At 38.6% G+C, this 21,382-nt stretch overlaps 3 protein-coding genes across 3 annotated transcripts; all 3 read left to right on the top strand.

Annotated features, from left to right (window-relative positions):
- The first annotated feature begins 1,110 nt into the window (after window positions 1-1,110).
- On the top strand, window positions 1,111-3,137 carry LOC116348745 (guanine nucleotide-binding protein subunit beta-2). The gene is made up of 9 exons (XM_031779845.1): window positions 1,111-1,302; window positions 1,370-1,515; window positions 1,578-1,647; window positions 1,708-1,771; window positions 1,923-2,152; window positions 2,218-2,355; window positions 2,440-2,569; window positions 2,627-2,713; window positions 2,843-3,137. Exons 1-9 carry the CDS (start codon window positions 1,231-1,233, stop codon window positions 2,947-2,949), a joined length of 1,044 nt encoding a protein of 347 aa, XP_031635705.1. The 5' UTR covers window positions 1,111-1,230; the 3' UTR covers window positions 2,950-3,137.
- An 86-nt stretch (window positions 3,138-3,223) lies between these two features.
- LOC116348746 (mitochondrial import inner membrane translocase subunit Tim13) lies at window positions 3,224-4,146 on the top strand. Its single transcript, XM_031779847.1, has 3 exons — window positions 3,224-3,351; window positions 3,626-3,762; window positions 3,853-4,146. Exons 2-3 carry the CDS (start codon window positions 3,655-3,657, stop codon window positions 4,024-4,026), a joined length of 282 nt encoding a protein of 93 aa, XP_031635707.1. The 5' UTR covers window positions 3,224-3,351; window positions 3,626-3,654; the 3' UTR covers window positions 4,027-4,146.
- A 12,591-nt stretch (window positions 4,147-16,737) lies between these two features.
- On the top strand, window positions 16,738-21,165 carry LOC116348934 (bacitracin synthase 3-like). Its single transcript, XM_031780158.1, has 2 exons — window positions 16,738-20,689; window positions 20,750-21,165. The coding sequence occupies exons 1-2, from the start codon at window positions 16,738-16,740 to the stop codon at window positions 21,163-21,165; spliced, it is 4,368 nt and encodes a 1,455-aa protein (XP_031636018.1).
- Window positions 21,166-21,382: the final 217 nt, after the last annotated feature.

The following is a 21,382-nucleotide window of genomic DNA, read 5'->3' as shown; positions in this document are numbered from 1 at the left end:
GTCTGATTGCAACATATGATATTGAATTTAGATTTATTTTTCAGTCGTGTGCAGTGACCGTAAACGTACAACACAATTCAAGAATTATATCTAATTTTTTATTGCTTATGAAGAAAATGACGAAAAGACAGAAATAAATGCAGAAAAATCAACAAAACAAAAGAAAAAGAGTGAAAGAATGTTAAAGTCATACCTTTGCTGTACATATGCCAATTTTTTCGGCATGTACTACACCCGACCGCTGCAAGTTGTCGACAACTTTGCTCACTGTCAGCCTGACTACTCAACATTGTTAAAATAATGCAAATACAAAAAGTGCACACAAAATTCATTGTGCCAAATCCGAACATTACTTGGAACTCTTGTTAGATTGCTAGTCAAAATAATACTGATCGAACTCAATCACTTTTGGTAAAATTACAATTTGAGACATTAGCATCGATTACAGCATCAAATACACACAGAGAAGGGCAGTCGTTTCTTTGCCAATGACATTTTTATGTAACGATCGAAAATCGATACAATTTTGAATATAATTGAATCGATTTTTTTTCGTGAATAAAATGTGGAACGATGACGAATTCGCAACACTTTCGTATTTGCATTGTATCTTTTGAACTATTGTCCACGGTAAATGTGTACTGAGCAGTGTGTACCGCGTTCAGTAACGGTTGGTAAAAACCTATTTCTATTGAATGTATTTGGTTCATAGAAGCTACCGTTCAGTGAAACATTAAATTTTTTTTTAACAAGAGCTATGCTTGAAACTAACTACGTGCGATTTTAATGATTTATTTTTTTAATTGTGAATGAATCTATTGGACGTGACAACCATGTTGATGTAATACCATTTCACCAGGTTAGATCATTGCTCTCCAAACACTCTGAAATTTGTCCATAACATAAACATTTGCTCCATATTTTTTTTAAAAAATCGAATCAGATGTTTTGTATATATATTAAAATGTGTGTGGCCATCCACCAAAGAATCTTTGACAACGCTACTGATGATCCAAAACATGTTCAAGTGCCTGGTGTGAAGCCATAGATTGTGTATTCACTAACTCACATATACTATTTGAATCCGTATTTATGCGTCTAAGTCGTTGCTAATTAAATTACCGTGATATGTGGTCAGTCAAAGAGAAAAAAGTCATAATTTCAGTTGAAGTTGGTCAGTCTTTATTCAGTTTCGTTCGTGATTGCTTTGATAAAAGAAAATCGTAAAAAATGGCACCCAAAGATGATCCAGAGACGGCTGCACTTAAAAAAGAACTCAACGAATTAATTGCCAAATTTCAGGTCTGTTTTTTCTCTACAAAACTGTTTGCAATAACCAATTAAAAAATCAATGTTCCATCAAATAAAGGAAGAACAAAAGAAAGTCGCTGATTGTAAGATCGATGATAAATGTGGTGATGTGGCCGGAATTCCAAAAGTACCCTTATCGACAAAGCGTATGCTAAAGGGTCATATAAATAAAGTAAATTCCGTTCATTATTCGGACGATTCAAGGTGATGATTAACTAATTACGGAAATTTTGAAAATGGAAATTATTTTAAAATGATTATTTCAGACATTGTGTCTCTGGGTCACTTGATGGAAAATTGATAATCTGGGATACATGGACGGGAAACAAAATACAGGTACAATACACCGAAATTAAATGACAAAAATTCCACAGAATGAAAATCAATTATTAACAGGTAATTCCGTTGAGATCGGCTTGGGTTATGAGTGTGGCGTTTGCTGCGTCTGGAAATTATGTTGGTGAGTGTAATTGTGAAAATCAATAAACAGAACGTAGTTGTAATTTGATTTGAGCAATGCTATTAGTGTCGGTGTATTGTTTTGTGCGTAATTCCTATTTGCTCTGAACTGTTTTTTTATTCAACATTTATTTTTATAAAATGTCACATAGCTTGTGGTGGAATGGACAATATGTGTACGGTTTATGATGTAAATAATCGCGATTCAAGCGGTGCAGCTAAAATTGTTCGTGAATTGGCTGGTTATGAGGGATTTTTGAGTTCATGCCGTTTCCTTGACGATACCCACATTGTCACTGGTTCTGGTGACATGAAAATTTGCGTTTGGGATTTGGAAGTGGGTAAGAAAACATCAGAAATGGACGGTCACAATGGTGATGTGGTGAGTAAAATGGCAAATCATTGAAACTGAATGAATTTCTTAAGTTGGATAAACAATCGTTCCAGGTTTCAATCTCACTTTCGCCAGATAAAAATACATTTGTCACTGGATCCGTAGACCGAACTTCAAAAATTTGGGATCTTCGAGAAAATAAACCAAAACAAACATTTTTTGGTCATACAGCCGATGTGAACAGTGTATTTGTAAGCAATCATCAATTTATTTCACAAAATTTCGATTAAAAAAGAAAATTCATAGTAACGCGAAAGTTGAATTCTATGTTATAGTATCATCCAAGTGGACAAGCATTTGCTTCGGCTTCGGAAGATAAGACTGCACGAATGTTTGACATAAGATCGGACCAACAAGTTGCCAACTATGCTCCACAAAATCCAAATAGTGGTTTTACATCATGTGGTACGTATTATCAGTCACTTAATTTTGAGAATCATATAATTTTACATCTTTAAATAGCCTTGTCACTTAGTGGCCGCTACTTATTCTGTGGCGCAGATGATAATAGTGTTTATGCTTGGGATACGTTGAAAACAACTCCAGCAGGTAATTACTGAATTACACATGTTAATTTTTACTGATTGGCAATTCGTTAAATTGACTTATCAATGATTATCATGAGACTCAGAGGCGTTTTAGCAAGTGACTAATCAATATATTGATTTATATTTGTAGGTTCTCTAAATGGCCATGAAAATCGTGTCACTTCTATAACGATTGCTCCATCTGGAATTGCTTTGGTTTCATGCAGCTGGGATCAATATGTTCGTGTTTGGGGTTGAATGCACTGCACATTCACTTTAGCTATTCAGCTTTCGATTATTTACCCGATAATTTGATTAGTCAAATAATAAACAGCTTTATCGCTTTACTTTCAATTTTTTTTAAGTATTCATTTTATCTGCACGATAGATTGAATTAAAAAAATATAATATTTGTATCCAATATAATTGAATTTAAATACACCAAATTCGTTCATTTTTTATTTCCGCAAATAATAAGAATTTGAAATTTAATTTGATGAAATATCTGCGTGATTTGTGAATCACGAGTCACGATGCTACTGAAATTGACATTTGACCAGCATGCGGAGCTGTCAAGTATTTTCAATGAGCTAAGGTTAGAAACACGAAAAGTTCAATTTTTCTTGTAAAAATAATCCGGATTCATTTAATTTTATATCGGTGAGTTTTTAATTATTTACACTTTTCTTCCTCTCATTCAGCTGCGTTAAATGTGTGTTTGTGATAAAATGTGATTCATTCATGGTTATGATTACAATTTTGATAGAAATCACATGGGGCAAATGTTGATAATAACATTATCTGATTTAATATACAGTGATATTACGAAACACCGGCGAATCCTATCTTGTCCAAACTATCAATGAAATTTTAATTGAAGCTGCACCCAACGTTTTAAATCGATTCAAATTTGAATAATTTTTTTTTGTTTCAGACTTGAGCCATCCAATCAAATCAATAAATATGGATCTACAAGCACCTTTAGGAAACTTGTCATCGACCCAAAAGGATCAGTTAATGACCGAAGTTAAACAACAAATTGCCGTCGCCAATGCACAAGAGCTTGTAACAGTAAGTATTATGTACACAAAAATAATGTGATGTCATATGGAATATATTGATTTTAATCTCTCTGTGTGTATGTTGTTGTTTTCTCTCTAGAAAATCACAGAAAAATGCTTTAAAAAGTGTGTAACAAAGCCAGGTACCAGTCTGGGCGGGTCCGAACAAAAATGTATTGCCATGTGTATGGATCGATTTATGGACTCATGGAATTTGGTGTCAAGAACTTATGTGCGAAGAATACAACGTGAACAAGGCGGTGGTGGCTTTTAAATTGACCGAATGAAATTTTGTATCAAAAAAGTTTTTCAGTACTTGTTGAAAACTTGTATTGTTCTGTAGATGAAAAGCAGGATATGTTCTAGCAAATAAAGACCACCGTGTAATACGAAACGATTGTGTTTTTTATTTAGTTTTTTATATCAAACAGTTGACACATTCGATGAGGTTTGAAACCTTTTAAAAGCAAACAAAGGCCTTGTCAAACTTATAAGAGTTAGATAAGAAAACACTTCAAATGTATATTTGGGTAAAATATGAATTTTATTACTCGGTTCATTCAACTAAACACAAATATATTTCCATTTTGAAATTAAGCTTAGATCATGTACAAAGAATACATTTTGAGCTTACCATTAATTTCGAATTTCGGAATTATTTTTTATACAATTGATATTATTTATCGCAACTTTATCGCAATAGTGGATAATTCCCATTTCAAGCCAACCAACTGATTCCGTCACGTGAATTAATTTTTATTTTATTAAATCATTATCTGTCAATGCTTACGTTTAATTACTACAAATACATGGAACAAAAAGGGATTAGCAATGTTTATTATTATTTCTTATATATACTATAATTTCTTATCTATTGATACAATTTAAGAGGATATATCGTTTAAACGTGGCCTTTATGTAAAAAATGTTGTATGGACATATGATATGGCATAAATGATGCTAAATACGTGATCTAGACTCTATTTCGAATAATTAACTTCTCAAGTTCTATCGATAATCCATCCTTCTTCTCATTCTCAGGAATTTCGTTTGTGAATCATAACGTAAACAGTTTCGTCGATTTTAAATTCACGTTTCCTTGCTCCATGTTTTTTGTTACGTTTCGAGTTTCGAGATTTTGGTGGCATTAATAAGCCGAATGTTGTTCGTATTTTACGTCCGAGACTTTTGTTCTGGACAGTTGGTATTTTGTGTGAAACGACATGTTTTCAAAAATATGTCGAGTTGTTCACCAATGTTTCCTTCTCCTTCCAATTTTTGATGGAACGCTTAAAAGTGTCAACAAATCGTTCAGCTTGTCCATTTGACATTGGACTGTGGCTGTCGTCAATATTTTATGTGGCTGTCGTCAAATGATGTTATAAAATGATAAGAATTGCTCTGATGTTAACTGTGTTCCTTGGTCCGAAACCATTTCTTGAAACGTTCCAAAACGAGCGAAAATTGATGTCAGTATGTTGATTGTTTTACTTGATGTTAATAATGTGGTTTTAATAACTTCTATCCATTTCGAATATGCGTCAACAAGGATGACGAAATAGAAGTTTCGAAATGGACCAGCAAAATCGATGTGTAACCTTTTTCAAGGTTCAAATGGAATCGGCCATGAACGCAGTTCAGTTTTTCGAGGTGCTTTTCCTGAAAAAGCACAATTTGAACAATGTTTAACGAATTGTTCAATTTATGGTCGATATTTGCCCAATAAACGTATGAACGAGGCTCTTCATTTTGACGATTCCTGGATGACTATGATGAAGTTGATTTAATATTTTGTTTTGTAAACTTGATGGAATTACAATTCGATCTCCATAAAGTATAACGTTGTTGGAATATAATATAGAGAATTTAACAATCGATTGAGAACTGAATGGATATTGAAAATGTACGGTTGCATCAATTTATGAAAATCGATGCATTTCACCGAATAAAAAGCAAAACACTTTTCATGGCAAACGGTCAATGTAACAAGAAGCGATAATCACACATCGGTAACTAAAGCCAAGAATGAACCATTCAATATCGCAATGGTTCTCATTATCCAGTTCAGTAGTGTGCGAGGAAACTTTTTTTCAGGGGGGTGATTTTTCGAAAACTGTAAATTCTCTAGCAAATCAGACAAATTTTCGTTTTTTTGTTAACTGTAAACCCTAGAAAATTGAAAGAATTTTCCTCAATTTTCTACATTCAACGATCACATTTTTTTTCTCAATTTTTTTTCGTATTTTCTCATCATCAGTTTACAGATTTTCAACGAAATAAGGGCAACAAATATTTTTTATGAGCCGACAAATGAGAAAATTGTTTATTATCATATTGAACCTTTCAGCAGATAGATAAAAAGCCAACAGAAATTGTGAACAATTGTGAATATAAAAAATTCAAAGATAACTTTATACAACCTTTTCTCTGTTGAATTTCTTTTATTTCTTAATAATATTTTAATGGCTTGTATCATACACAACAACACAGTAAAAAAATATTTGAGTAAGGTTACTCTGATGTTCAGAGTAAGTAGAGCGTCTACCCCTCAAAATGAGTTAAAAGAGTATGATTTACGACGGTATTGGTGTAAAACGCGTAAGTCATTTGTAAACGATTCACTTAGAAATAGCGGCGACTCACTTCGTTTTCATGCGTCGCCACTATTCACTTAGATCGTTTACAAGCGACTTACGCATGTTAAACCAATACCGGTGTAAATCATACTCTTTTAACTCATTTTGAGGAGTAGACGCACTACTAACTCCGAACAACAGAGTAACCTTACTCGAATATTTCTCAATGTGAATGATATATGTAGAAGACTGTAGTCTGACGGCGCATTCACAAACTAATTTCTTATTTGGTCAAGTTGACAGCGATGTTCATATCGCATTTGATATTTCATAAAATGCATCTATTTTTGGAAGAAGAAGAAGAAGAACAGTTCATTACAGCGAATTCAACAAGTACTTATTGTATTGCCATCCCACGGCGCAAGGTGAAGAAACGAGAGTTTAATGACATGAAATTTTCAGACATTTTTATAGGCGCAAGTCAATAGCTGCATCCTCAAACATATTGTACTTTAATAACACGCCAATAAAAGCAAAAACCTCATGCAATTTTATGAAATAAAAATGCGCAATATGTGCAATTCAAATGAAGGTCGTAGTCTTAAAAGTTCCTTTCATTTCAATTGGTTACTTTTAATCCTCTAGTGCATAGCCATGCCTTTAGACGTGTACATTTTTTTCGAGTTTACCATATAAGGAGTTATTTTTGATATTGAAGAAAATTGTATTTATTATGACACTTTTAGTACTAACCAGACAATATATTTGGATTTTGTCATCTGGATATTTCAGCTCATCTTAATGACGTTAGGCGATATTCTGCGGTGGCACTTAAGTGTTGACAAATACTTGAGCACTTGACAATTCTAGTTCTGTGTAGTTCCACGTTTCACTGCCGTACAAGAGGACCGCAAGCACACAGAACTTGTAAATTCGTAGTTTTGTGCTGGTGCCTTGTGTTCCATGTTGCGCGATGTTGTCCATATGCGGCCCGTGCTTTAGCGATTCTGCTGCTGATGTCCTCTTTTGTCCTCTCCATTCTTCTTCAATCGTGAAAGATACACATAAAAATTGAAAATCAACAATTGAAAATTCTTCTTTATTTATTATAATGTTGTATATATTATTTCCTAATTGTGATAATCGTAATTTTAACGTACTATAGTTTTATCGTTTATGTTTAGTTTTATAAATTTTTCAATGATAATATCATGGGGACGACCATAAAACTATTTTTCTAGTGCGTGAAGTTGGTTCTCTTGGTAGTTTTACGTACAATTTGTACCCATATTAGTGTGAAGTTGGCTTCGTTGTGTGCTAGTTTAAGCGAGTTTTTACTACTGTTTCTAGTTTTCTAGTTTGATGGATAACCCATGAATTATTGTTGTTGTTGAACATCAGTTCTGTATCTGTATCAGTTAATCAAATGGAAATGAGTAAATGAAAAGAACTTCTTATTCTGATACAAAATTCAAAGTGTGTTCGAGGAATAAAATGGTTATATTGTACATTTAACAGCCTATTTGCCAATTACAAAATGTATTGTGGCGAATATATGCAAACAATTTAAAAATTGAAAATTTATAAAAGAAGAGAGAGAGTTTATTGTTATATTTTATTTACTTATTTTATTTCTCCTCATCGAGTCGTTGGATGGAAAATACAGACTAACTTAAATCGGAACAAGTTCCTACCTATTGGCTATATAGGCGAGCAACCACGCGTCAAATCATATCAATGAAGCGCGATGATGATTGCATTGCTTATCTAATGCTATATGAGATATGCGTATGAATATTTAGAAACATAAGTATAGTTAATGGTTGGACAGAGAACGTATAGCCGAACTGTCTACAATGTTGTCTTGTATCCAATAAAATTTTATGGGCACATGTTAATTGCAAGTTGACAATAAAGCAAGATGGGACAAAATATCTTCCAGATAACAATTAACACTCGATAATAAAGAAACGCTCTCTTTATAACATTTTTTTATAAAATGTATAAAAGGGGCGATACCGAAATTCTTTTAATTCATTCTCTTTTCAGATTGAAAGATCCGAAAGTTTACCATTTTTACCTACGATTCACAATATTGTGATTATTTTTTTTTACTCCAAACAAATTCATTGTGAAGTATCAAACACAGTAGGAAGTATGTGTGTGAAATATTTGTGTTTAATTTCGGATAATTTATCTAACAGCGGTTCATTCAATTGAATTTCAAATATGAATATGAATTTTAATAGAAAAAAATTTATGAATATTTTATAATATATTTGGATGATAAGGAATGTGATTTTTTTCATTCTGATTTCACCAGATGATACAGAAAATTGAGTAGTATTTGTAAATCGACAAGCCGCCCATGTGAATGGTGAAATTAATTTTTTTTTCTTCAATTCTCAAATACTACTCAATTGTCTGTATCACCTGGTGAAATCAGAATGAAAAAAATCGCATTCCTTATCATACAAATCACGATCTGGACTTTTTTCATTGTTTGAGTGCTCTATACCGAGTCTCCGAGAGTTCCATATAAACTTGCCTTGTGACACCTACTGAATAGTGAGAAAATTGGCATTTCGGGCAACCAACAGATGTTTGAAAGTAGTGAGCAACAGTGAAACATTTCATAACAAACTGCATCATAACTTAAGTTCAAACTTAACAGTTTGTTTCTCTAATTCTCAACTCTTAAATGTTGACATTTGATTTACATTCCAGTTTAAGTTGAAGATTTTTTCTCAACTTTTCTGAGGGTATCTTTGTTTCTCAACGGTTCATATAGAGTGACGCAAAATATACATATTTCATATGTATGTTGGTATTGCGTCACGTGATAAACAAAATCTGAGTTTTGTTAAATTTTGTTTTTTATTACGATTTTTTCGGTCAATAAGGTTATTTTACGTTTTGAGCAATTGTTTATCTATTTTGCAACTGCTGGTTTTACTTCTTTGTTTTAACCGGCCATCATGATTGTAGAACACAAATTGCAAGCATCATTTTACGATGCATGGTCAATGGTCATGGTCATTTACGAGTCAATATAAATGGCATTACACAGGCATCCATGTCGGTTTCCTCTCATTTCCTTGATTTTTTTTTCGAACCATGACTATTCGGTGTAGTGTTTGCAATAATAAGTTTTACTAATTTATAGCATAAATATTATAATGTCTTATGTTTTTCAGAATTCGTACAGTGTAAATCGGCTAAGTTGAAAGTCGCAATTATACAAATTACGATGATGAACATATCTAATGGTGAACTCACTCACTCCAATGCTCCATTGGTTCGGAGCATCACAACGCGTGCTCAGCGAGAGATGTTTCTCGTTGAACAAATGCAACCTGGTACTAGATGCAGCATATGGTTTTATCAAGTCATCCAAGGTCCACTGGATCTAGAAGTTCTAGCTGATGTGATCAAAAAGTTTACTTTGGAAATTCCATTATTGCAAACGCACTTTGATTTCTCAGATGGAGAACTCTGGCAGATATACGATCGTAGCATTCACCAAACAATAGGAACAATTGATGTTAGAACACATGTCAAGCCACTTGAAGAGGCATTGAGAAGAATGAAAGAAGCAGTAAATCAGCCCTGTATCACAACCAACGATAAACTGTATGAATTCACTTTCTACATTGTCGACAACAACACACACGCACTGTATGCACAGTTTAATAACAGCCTTATTGATGTAAGATCTTGGGCCAAATTAGAATCCATGATCACTACCGCCTATAATAACTTAAAACTAGGCAATCCTATCGTCGTGTTTCCTGAATTGCATTTCGATGCACTTGCTCAAGCGGACCTCGCCTATAATGCTTCAGCAGAACATGAAGAAGACGAGATATTTTGGAAACATCAAGTGCAGTCATTGAAGCGTCATGCCTATACTCAGCGAAATGTCAATTCTCCATTGAACAAAACCTCATACCGTTGTACACACTCACTGAGCATCAGTGAACGCCAAAAACTTCAACAAATAGCAGCAGAAGTGAATATTCCAGAAGCCATTCTCTACATTGGTGTATCAACACTATTGTTCCGAAGTTTACTTGGCCACGAATATGTAAGTCTCAGCTTACCGGTGCGCGGAACGTATTTGAGACAAGAGCTCGGTATGTCATCGAATATCGTGCCATTGCTATTGCGGATCCCTAGGGACGCTACACTCAAACAAGTTCTAATACATGTTGCTGATGAAACAAAATCAGTTCTTGTCCATCAACGCTATCGCATTGATGAAATTCAACGATATGCTGAATATAATTCAAACAGAAGCTTTGGCCCTCTCGTTAATGTAATGCTTTTTGATCATAGAGAAGAGCTTGAAGGTTGTAACTCTTCATCTTATTTTGGTGGAAACATCGATACCAATGAATTACAAATAACATTCTGGACTGATCGTCCAAATGGTCGTCTTGACATCATATTCGAAGACATTAAGGAACGTCATTCAGAAGAACAACTTGTTGCCTTAAAAGAACGTTTAAATCTTATTTTGGCTCTTGTTGTTAGTGATCCAAACGATACTACAGTAGCTACACTTGATAAACGGTGTCGTTCCGTCTCAACAAACGAGCAGAATGAGAGCTTTTATGCAAATCGAAGAACGCCAGTTGCAGCTGGATTTTTACAGTGGAGTCGATGTGCCGATTCACTAGTACGTCTTGTGCATGCTAACACGTGGGCAGGAAGCGGTCTCAGTCCTTTTGCAACCTCAAAAGTACTTCTTGTCGATCGAGTGGTGAGCATCAGTGGACTGAAACGCGTAAATGATATAGATAAACGCACGGAAGCACCAGGAACATTATTGGCAATTGACGAAAATGCTTGGCACGTTGCTGTTGCAGATGGAGTTGTTAAAATTAGTGATTTCCTTGATGAAAGTGGGCGAGCCATATCAGCTCAGATACTTGCCAATCAATGTCATCTTCTCGCAGGTGATCAACTTCCAGTTATAACGACTGAACAAGCCGAATTCTTGGGCGCGACATATGCACAGGCCATGTGTTCAAATCCACATTGGTCTCATTGTCTTGCCAACTTTGAACTATGTAAACTTTCAATTGCGCAAAACTATGCCAATCTATCCCCTGTATGGGCCGCTTCTGATTTTCAAAGTTTATCCCCCGTTGGATTCAGTGCCACAGAGCTTATTGCCGCATGGCTCATTTACATTGCTCGAGATACTCAAAAGACACAATTACAAATCGGATGGGATGCAACTGAATCGAATGCAATTTTCAGAAATGATGATGTATTGGCAACGCGAATTTTTGCTGAAACTGTACCATTTTCGACATCCATCGATTTGAGTGATTCCTTTTCAAGTGTTGTGGCCAATATAGAGAGAGATTGCAAGGAAATAGTTGACAGCTTACCATGCTTGTCAGATTTGATCGTTCGACATGCCACATGTTCTTCAAATGAATTGCGCAACAAAAAACCATGGGCATTAGCTGTGTCCCTAATCGACATTCAAGAAGAATGCCCCTCGAAAGACGCTCACAGCAGTTTGCTCACGCTTCAGATCAACAAAAATAATGAGTCCTTCCGTTGGATCTATGATAATAATAAGATATCAGAAGAGGAAGTAAGCCGTATATCATCACATTTGCTGGTTTTACTTGCATCTGCTCATAGCATAGATCAATCACAGAAACCTGTTGGCCAACTGAATTTGCTACCCAAAGCTGAGCGCGAACTGCTGCTCAATATCTGGAACAAAACTGACATAACTTATCCTGCTGACAAGTACATCCATCAGTTGTTCGAAGAACAAGTCAGGTGTGACGGATCAGCAATTGCCGTCGAATGTGAAGGAGAAACATTGAGCTATACGGAATTAAATGCACGGGCAAATCAGCTGGCACATTACCTGATCGCACAAGGCGTCAAACCAGAAGGTCGTATTGCACTTTGCCTAAAGCGCAGCACAAAAATGCTTATTGCCCTTCTGGGTATTTTAAAATCAGGCGGTGCATATGTACCTCTTGATCCAGCCCACTCAAGTCGAAGGTTTCAAATTATTCTGCAGGAAACCGAACCAATATGTGTGTTAACAGATTCTACTGGTCAAAGTGCACTTGGAGACCATCAGTTTTCAGTAGTGGATTTGGACAACACCTCGCTTTTCGGCTTACCGACCGAAAACCCAGATCCAGTCAAACTGGGACTCACTACTGCTCATTTGGCTTATGTGATCTACACTTCCGGCACAACTGGAACACCGAAAGGGATTTTGATTGAACATCAGCAGTGGACACGTCTCTTGAATGTTGCGTATGACAAATTTGGCTTTAATAAACAGGAAAAGTGGAGTTTATTTCATTCACTCTCTTTTGACGTTTCTGTATGGGAAATGTGTGGCGCGTTATTTACTGGAGGCCAGCTGATAATTGTGCCTTACAATATCAGTCGTTCTCCCCACGAATTCTATGAATGGGTCTGTACTAATGGCATAACCGTACTCAATCAAACCCCCTCCGCTTTTAAAATGTTTATGCAGGCGAAAAATATTAGTTCTACGTCTGATCGACTTCGATTCGTGTTCTTCCGTGGTGAAGAGTTAAATCAAATGATTGTAAAGAATTGGAGCGAAAAGAACGCCAATAATAAAACTATACTAATCAATATGTATGGAACTACGGAAACGCCAAGTGCCATCCACGGACGAGTTGAAATTTCGAAAGATTTTCATCCAATTGGACGTCCATTCTCAGATCTTTGTGTTTATTTGCTTGATCCACATGGAGAGCCGGTTCCATTGGGAGCCGAAGGAGAACTGTATATAGGCGGTGCTGGTTTGGCCCGTGGCTATCTTAATCGACCTGAACTTACCGTAGAGAGCTTTTTGTTCGATCCATTTAGTGAAAATCCAACAGCACGCATGTATCGCACCGGTGATCTGGCACGCTATCTACCTGATGGAAATCTAGTGTATCTGGGACGCATTGACCAACAGGTTAAAATCCGTGGCTTCCGAATTGAGCCCGGCGAAATTGAGGCCCGTTTAGTGGAACATCCTTCGGTGCGGGAAGCTGCTGTACAGCCATGGAAAAACGATACTGATAGTGATACCCGTCTGGTAGCCTATGTAGTGGCCGATCCAAATGCGTCACTTGCCAACAATCTACGTACATATCTTTCATCTCTATTGCCTGATTATATGGTGCCAGCAGCATATGTGTGTCTATCATCATTGCCACTCACACCAAATGGTAAATTAGACCGACGTGCACTTCCAACGCCGGACGATGAAGCATTTGCCCGTCAACTATATGAAGAACCGCGAGGCGAAATGGAAGAAAAACTGGCTGCAATCTGGAGTGAATTGTTGGGTATTGAGCGAATCAGTCGAAATGAAAATTTCTTTGCATTGGGCGGGCATTCTCTTCAAATCGTTAATCTGCTATCACAGTTGCGACGAAGTGGACTGGATACCAACGTTCGGGAAGTATTTGATGCACCCTCATTAGCTGTACTAGCTGAGACTCTGAGAGATCATATGGCAATCAGAACTCCACCCAATCTGATTACCGTCGAAAGCACTGTTATTACTCCAGAAATGTTGCCGCTTATCGATCTATCGCAGGAAGAAATTGATGTGCTGGTCGAACAAGTGCCTGGTGGTTTAACCAATATTCAAGATATTTATGGGCTAGCACCATTGCAGCAAGGAATCTTATTTCAGCATTTGATGGCTAAGCAGGGCGATCCATACTTAATAATGAGTCATTTACAATTTAGTGATCGTGAAACACTTGATAACTACGCAATCGCGCTGCAACGGGTAATTGAACGACATGATATTCTGCGAACCGCCTTCATATGGGAAGGACTTAGTGAACCGGCACAAGTTGTCTTGCGCCATGTTCCATTCTTACTCTCCAAAGTCATACTAGATGAAACAAATGAGTCAGCTCTAGAACAATTAAATAACCGCTTCAACCCGCGTCACTACCGTCTAGATTTAAAACAAGCACCACTGTTGCGTTTGTTGGCCGCTCCAACGCATAAAGGCAATTGGATGGCATTGCAGCTGATGCATCACATAGTTGGTGATTACGCCTCCCAACAGAGACTGCATGCAGAAGTCCGGAATATAGTCGATGGAAAGGGTGACCAATTGGCAAAGCCTGTACCATTCCGCAATGTAGTGGCCCAGGTTCGTCTGGGTATTAGTCAGGCCGAACACACGCATTTCTTTAGAGAAATGCTTAGTGATGTTGATACACCAACACTACCGTTTGGTTTGAGCCACGTTCATGACGATGGTACTAGGATCGATCAGAAGCACCTGAAGCTGTCAAAGGAACTCAATAATCAATTGCGAGCACTTGCACGTCATTTCCATGTAAGTCTGGCCAGTCTTTGTCATTTGGCCTGGGCACAGGTACTTGCCCGTGCTAGCGGAAATGAAACAGTGGTATTCGGTACAGTACTACTTGGTCGTCTACAGTCTGGGGAAGGAAACGAGAGTGTTATGGGTATGATGATTAACACGCTTCCGTTGCGGCTAGATATTGATGATACTACAGTAGAAAACGCTGTACGCAACGTTCATTCACGTTTGAGTGCTTTACTATCTCATGAATTTGCATCTTTAGCGTTGGCGCAACGCTGTAGTGGAGTGCCATCTTCTTTGCCTCTTTTCAACGCATTGCTAAACTATCGTCATAAATCGCAGACAGAGCATGCCGTCGCACCACCCGCTGGAGTGAATATTCTCAGTAGTGTAGGACGGATAAATTACTCAATAAACCTGGCACTGGACGATGATGACAACACACTGAGTCTTATAGCTCATGTGGCGTCACCGCTGTCAGCAGCGAAGATTTGTGGTTATATGCAACAGGCTCTCGTCTCGCTTGTCGATGCTTTAATAAACACACCACAACGAGCTGTACGAACTTTGACAGTGATGCCACCAGAAGAACGTGAGATGCTGTTGCATACATGGAACCAGACGACAATTAATTATCCACCTGTTTGTTGTCTTCATCAATTATTTGAGGCACAAGTGGAGCGTAGAGGACAGGCCATAGCGATGCGATTTGAAGGAGAAACTTTGAGTTATGCAGAACTCAATGCACAAGCTAACCGATTGGCCCATCATTTGATCATGCGAGGAGTTAAGCCAGATGATCGCATCGCAGTTTGCGTTAAGCGAAGCACTAAATTACCCATAGCTCTATTGGGTATTCTAAAAGCCGGTGGTGCTTATGTACCAATCGATCCGGAATATACTAGTGAACGGTTACAAAACATTTTGGTGGATGCGGATCCATTGCTTTTGTTAGCAGATACCACTGGCCAAAAAGCACTTGGAGATTATCATGTGTCTTTGGTAAATTTGGACTATACGTTACCCGGTGGCCTGTCAAGTGATAACCCGGATTTCTCAAAACTCGGTGTAACTTCATCTCATTTGGCATATATAATTTATACTTCTGGTTCTACCGGAAGACCGAAAGGGGTGATGGTGGAGCATAAGTCTCTTCTCAGTGTGGTTCAAAGTCTAGCTTTCATTTTTGATGTAACTCTGAAGAGCCGCATTTTACAGTTTGCGTCCTGTTGTTTTGATGCCAGTGTTAGTGAAATCGTGGGAGCTTTAACAACCGGAGCCTGCCTTTGCATCCCAAATGATGAAGACCGTCAAACGGACACTTCCTTGATTAGATATATTAATACCGAAAAGATTACCCATGCAACTTTAACGCCGGCCTTGTTTCGAAACACACAAAATCTAATCAATTTAACTGACTTGCAAGCTTTGATTTTAGGTGGCGAAACACCATCGCTATCGTTGCTAAAAACTGCCGTTATGCACACTGCAGTTTTCAATGCTTACGGCCCAACTGAGGCAACCATATGTGCGACTACTTGGTCGTGTCCAATTGATTTCGAAAGCGAATCGGTGCCTATGGGTCGTCCAATATCTAACAATCGTATTTACATCCTAGATGCACAAGGTGAACCTTTGCCATTGGGAGCCGAAGGAGAACTGTATATTGGTGGCGCTGGTGTGGCCCGTGGCTACCTTAACCGACCCGAACTTACTGCGGAACGCTTTTTGTCCGATCCATTCAGTGAGATATCCGAGGCACGCATGTATCGCACCGGTGATCTGGCTCGTTATTTGCCTGACGGAAATTTAGTATATCTGGGACGTACTGATCAGCAGGTAAAAATTCGCGGTTTCCGAATTGAGCCCGGGGAAATAGAGTTACTTGGTTAAACATCCTCTGGTACGTGACGCTGCTGTAGTTTTAGGGAATAACAGTTCTGATACTGAAGCCCGTCTAATAGCATACATAGTGGCCGATGTAGATTCATCTCTTGCTTACTCCTTGCGAACTTATCTAGCATCTTTGCTACCTGACTATATGATACCTGCAGCTTATGTTCATCTTTCATCTATGCCACTCACCCCAAACGGAAAATTGGACCAGCGTGCATTGCCTGCTCCGGATGATAAGGCTTTTGCCCGTCAATCTTACGAGGCTCCAATAAGTGAAACAGAAATAAAACTAGCCTCAATATGGAGTGAACTGTTGGATATTGAGCGTATCAGTCGGCATGATAATTTCTTTGCGTTGGGTGGCCATTCTCTCCTGATTGTAAGGATGCTGGCAAAGTTGCGAAAAATCAATTTGGACACAAACGTCCGGGAGATATTTAGTACTCCCTCCTTGGCCGAATTGGCCAAAACCCTAGTCCATCATAAGGCGATAATCATCCCACCTAATCCGATTACCGCAGAAAGCACATTTATTACTCCGTACATGTTGCCGCTTATCACTCTATCTCAGGCGGAAATTGATACACTGATCACACAGGTGCCGGGCGGTGTGGTCAATATCCAAGATATTTATGGATTAGCGCCTTTACAGCAAGGCATCTTGTTCCATCATATAATGGCTGAACATGGTGACCCATACTTGATTCTAAGACGTTTGGAGTTTCAAGACCGAGTGTCATTGCAAACTTATGCGTCTGCCCTGCAACAAGTAATTGAACGACATGATATTCTGCGCACCGTCTTCATATGGGAAGGACTGAGTGAACCGGCACAAGTTGTCTTGCGTCGAGTTCCATCGTTACTTGCCGAAGTTACCTTGAATGGTACCGATGAACCGGCACTAGAACAATTAATTAACCGATTTAACACACGTCACTATCGTCTAGATTTAAAGCAACCCCCTCTCCTACGTCTGATAGCAGCACCAATGTCTGAAGGTGGCTGGGTTGCATTGCAATTGAATCATCATTTGATTGGAGACCATATAACATCAGAAAAACTGTATGCAGAAGTGAAGGCAACAAATGATGGACAAAACGATCAGTTGGTCACACCCGCACCATTCCGTAATCTAGTAGCCCAAGCACGCTTAGGTATTAGCCAAACTGATCATGTTCAATTCTTCAAAGAAATGCTAGCCGACATTGAAACGCCAACCTTACCATTTGGTCTGAATGATGTACATAGCGATGGAACAGAGGTTGATGAAGAATATCTAAAACTACCCAAGGCACTCAATAACCGATTACGGGCTCATGCGCAAAATTTACAGGTCAGCCTGGCCAGTTTATGTCATTTGGCATGGGCACAAGTACTTGCCCGTGCCAGTGGAAGCGAGAAAGTAGTCTTCGGTACTGTATTACTCGGCCGCTTACAATCTGGAGAAGGTAACGATAGTGCTATGGGGTTACTTATGAACACATTGCCATTGCGATTGGATGTTGATGCGGTATCCGTAGAGTCCGCTGTGCACCTCACTCATTCTAGATTGAGTACGTTGCTGGAACATGAACATGTATCCCTGGCGTTGGCGCAACGCTGTAGTGCAGTGAAAGCTAATCTGCCACTTTTCAACGCGCTTCTCAATTATCGTCATAATCAACACACCGAGCACATCACTACGCCCATACCAGGTGTTACCTTCCTAGACTCTGAGGAGCGAACCAACTACCCAATAACGCTTTCAGTAGAGGATGATAGAGATGCACTTGGTGTAACAGCCCAAGTGGTATCTCCGATATCAGCAGCACGTATCTGTGCTTATATGCAACAGGCTCTTGCCTCTCTTGCCGATGCATTAAGTAACTCACCAAAACAACATATACGAACATTAACCATCATGCCACAGGAAGAACGGGAGATGCTGTTACGCAGTTGGAACCAAACGACAGTTAATTATCCATCTGTTCGCTGTTTTCATCAGTTGTTTGAAGAGCAGGTAGAGCGCGACGGACAGGCTATTGCCGTAGAATGGGAAGGAGAAAAAATAAGCTATGCAGAACTCAACGCACAAGCAAATCAGCTTGCACATTACCTAATTACAAAAGGTGTCAAACCGGATGACCTCATCGCGTTCTGTGTTAAACGTAGCACGAAAATGATTGTAGCTATTTTAGGAATTCTAAAAGCTGGCTGTGCTTATGTACCACTGGATCCAGCCTATTCCAGCCAACGGCTGATGAATATTCTGCAAGATTCTATGCCACATTATTTGTTGGCAGATGTCATTGGTGAAAAAGTACTTGGAAATCATCAAATACCAATTTTGGACCTAGATCAAAAGATAACTAACCGCTTTTCAACCGATAATCTTAACCCGACTAAACTGGGACTAACTCCGAACCATTTGGCATATGTTATTTATACATCGGGCTCAACCGGAACACCAAAAGGAGTAATGATCGAGCATCAATCTGTGTACAATCTAGCAAATGCCATGAGGCCGCTGTTTGGAGTTAACCCCATGAGCCGTGTACTTTTCTTTGCTACTTGCGCTTTTGATGCTAGCCTGTGGGAAATTCTAATGGCATTAACAAGTGGAGCCTGTCTTTGCATGCCCAACGAAGAAACACGGCACATGGACATCGCCATGCTTAATTATTTGAGTACTGAAAAGATTACACATGTAACTTTACCACCGGCTTTGTTTCGGAACACACAAGATCTAACCCATTTAAATGGCTTGCAAGCGTTGATATTGGGTGGTGAAACACCTCCCTTATCCCTGTTACAAACTGCTTCTATTCGCACAAAAGTATTTAATGTTTACGGTCCCACTGAAACGACTATTTGGTCGACTATGTGGTCGTGTCCAGTTGATTTTAACAACGCTTCGGTACCTATTGGGCGTCCATTCTCTAATACACAAACTTACGTGCTAGATTCACACGGAGAACCAGTTCTGTTGGGAGCCGAAGGAGAATTGTATATTGGTGGCGCTGGTGTAGCACGCGGCTACCTCAATCGACCTGAACTTACCGCAGAATGTTTTCTCCCCGATCCATTCAGTGAGAATCCAGAAGCACGTATGTATCGCACCGGTGATCGGGCCCGTTATCTTCCTGATGGCAATTTGGTCTTTTTGGGACGCACCGACCAACAAGTAAAAATTCGTGGTTTCCGAATTGAACCTGGCGAAATTGAGGCCCGCCTCATTGAACATCCTTTGGTGCACGACGCCGTTGTTTTGTCATGGAAAAACCACTCTGATACTGATGCGCGTCTAGTTGCATATGTAGTCGCCGAACAACATAAATCGCTTTCTCAGAATTTACGTACCTATCTGGCGACTTTACTGCCTGACTATATGGTGCCGGCGGCTTATGTTTGTCTATCAGCGTTGCCACTCACACCCAATGGCAAGTTGGATCGACGTGCACTGCCACCCCCGGACGATGAGTCATTTTCGCGTCATTCATATGAGGCTCCAAAGAATGAAATGGAAATAAAACTAGCCACAATCTGGAGTGAACTACTGGGAATTGAACGCATCAGCCGGCATGACAATTTCTTTGAACTAGGTGGACATTCACTGATGGTGATGCAATTTGTTACCCAGGCAAAGATACGCTTTTGTATACACGTTGATCCTCGTGGTTTATTTTCATTTCCAATATTGAAAGATTTCGCCGAACGCGTGACCAACTCATCTGATAGATTGTATTGTGATGCAGCCGTTCCAGCACGTCAATATGGAGATCAAACACCTCTATTTCTATTGCCAGACGGCCGCGGAGATACTTCCTATGCTTTTGAACTAGCACACGAGATTGATAAAAGTATTCCTATCTACGTGCTACTGTGGTCGTCGCCAGAAAATGAACAGCCCACATCCATTGAGGAAATGGCCACAAGAATGATCCCTAAGATAAAGGAAGTACAGCCAAATGGTCCTTGTGCAATAGCTGGTTACTCTTCTGGGGGTATCCTAGCCTATGAAATAACAAAACAACTCATAAGCAGTGGTTATCCGGTTTCGTTCTTAGGTTTAATCGATACGTACTTTCCCAGAGTATCGGATATTCCAAATGAAACCGGTATGTTTTTGAATTTTATTGTATTTGTATCTCCGTTTTTCAAAACATTGAGTGATACAGTGTGGTGGGAGCGTGTGAGTAAGCTTTCTCTCACCGAAGCCATTGAAGAGGTGAAAGAAAAGAATATAGATTTGAAAAATTCAGACATTGATTGGGAAGTTCTGTTGTTGAAACAACGAGTTCATTACCAAAACATATGTAGGGTGTACAAGGTCAATTCGTTGCCAATTATAGTAGACTTATTTAAGGCAACAGAATTTCTTCTGTCACCTACTGGCAATGAGTACTTGGACAAAAATATTCAAAAACGTCTTGATTGTGCGAAGAAATTATATAACCGACCTAAACTTGGTTGGGAAAGTGTTCCCAGCTTACGTGTCATTCTTGTAAACGGTGGTCATTTTACAATGATGTCAGATCCAAAACATAGAGCTTTATTGGGAAGAAGAATAACTCAGTCTATGCTTTCTAAATAAATATAATCGCCAACATTGAGGTGGCCCAAAAACGGACGGTTTCAGGCCCGAGAAATCTTAAAATATATCCTTTTCAGAAGCGGCACACATACATACTTACTGTATAATAATAATGATAATTTATTTTATTTATTTATTTTCACCGTCTGAACACAGACTGAATGTATGTATATTAGGGCGGGTCAATTTTTTAAGAGGTCTGGCTTAACGAAATTCG

This window comes from Contarinia nasturtii, unplaced genomic scaffold, assembly GCF_009176525.2.
Source record: "Contarinia nasturtii isolate CC-2019 unplaced genomic scaffold, AAFC_CNas_1.1 Cnas_scaffold_2678, whole genome shotgun sequence".
NCBI lineage: Eukaryota > Metazoa > Arthropoda > Insecta > Diptera > Cecidomyiidae > Contarinia > Contarinia nasturtii.
This window is presented reverse-complemented; position numbering and strand designations above follow the sequence as displayed.

What these genes read in the sequence shown, in the direction of transcription:
- LOC116348745 (XM_031779845.1), top strand. Translation starts at nt 1,231, where the DNA reads ATGGCACCCAAAGATGATCCAGAGACGGCTGCACTTAAAAAAGAACTC. An exon ending in GGACGGGAAACAAAATACAG is followed by an intron (nt 1,648 to 1,707) that starts GTACAATACACC and finishes AATTATTAACAG; the next exon opens with GTAATTCCGTTGAGATCGGC. An exon ending in GTTGAAAACAACTCCAGCAG is followed by an intron (nt 2,714 to 2,842) that starts GTAATTACTGAA and finishes TTATATTTGTAG; the next exon opens with GTTCTCTAAATGGCCATGAA.
- LOC116348746 (XM_031779847.1), top strand. Translation starts at nt 3,655, where the DNA reads ATGGATCTACAAGCACCTTTAGGAAACTTGTCATCGACCCAAAAGGAT. An exon ending in ATGCACAAGAGCTTGTAACA is followed by an intron (nt 3,763 to 3,852) that starts GTAAGTATTATG and finishes TTTTCTCTCTAG; the next exon opens with AAAATCACAGAAAAATGCTT.
- LOC116348934 (XM_031780158.1), top strand. Translation starts at nt 16,738, where the DNA reads ATGATACCTGCAGCTTATGTTCATCTTTCATCTATGCCACTCACCCCA. An exon ending in GGATATTCCAAATGAAACCG is followed by an intron (nt 20,690 to 20,749) that starts GTATGTTTTTGA and finishes TGAGTGATACAG; the next exon opens with TGTGGTGGGAGCGTGTGAGT.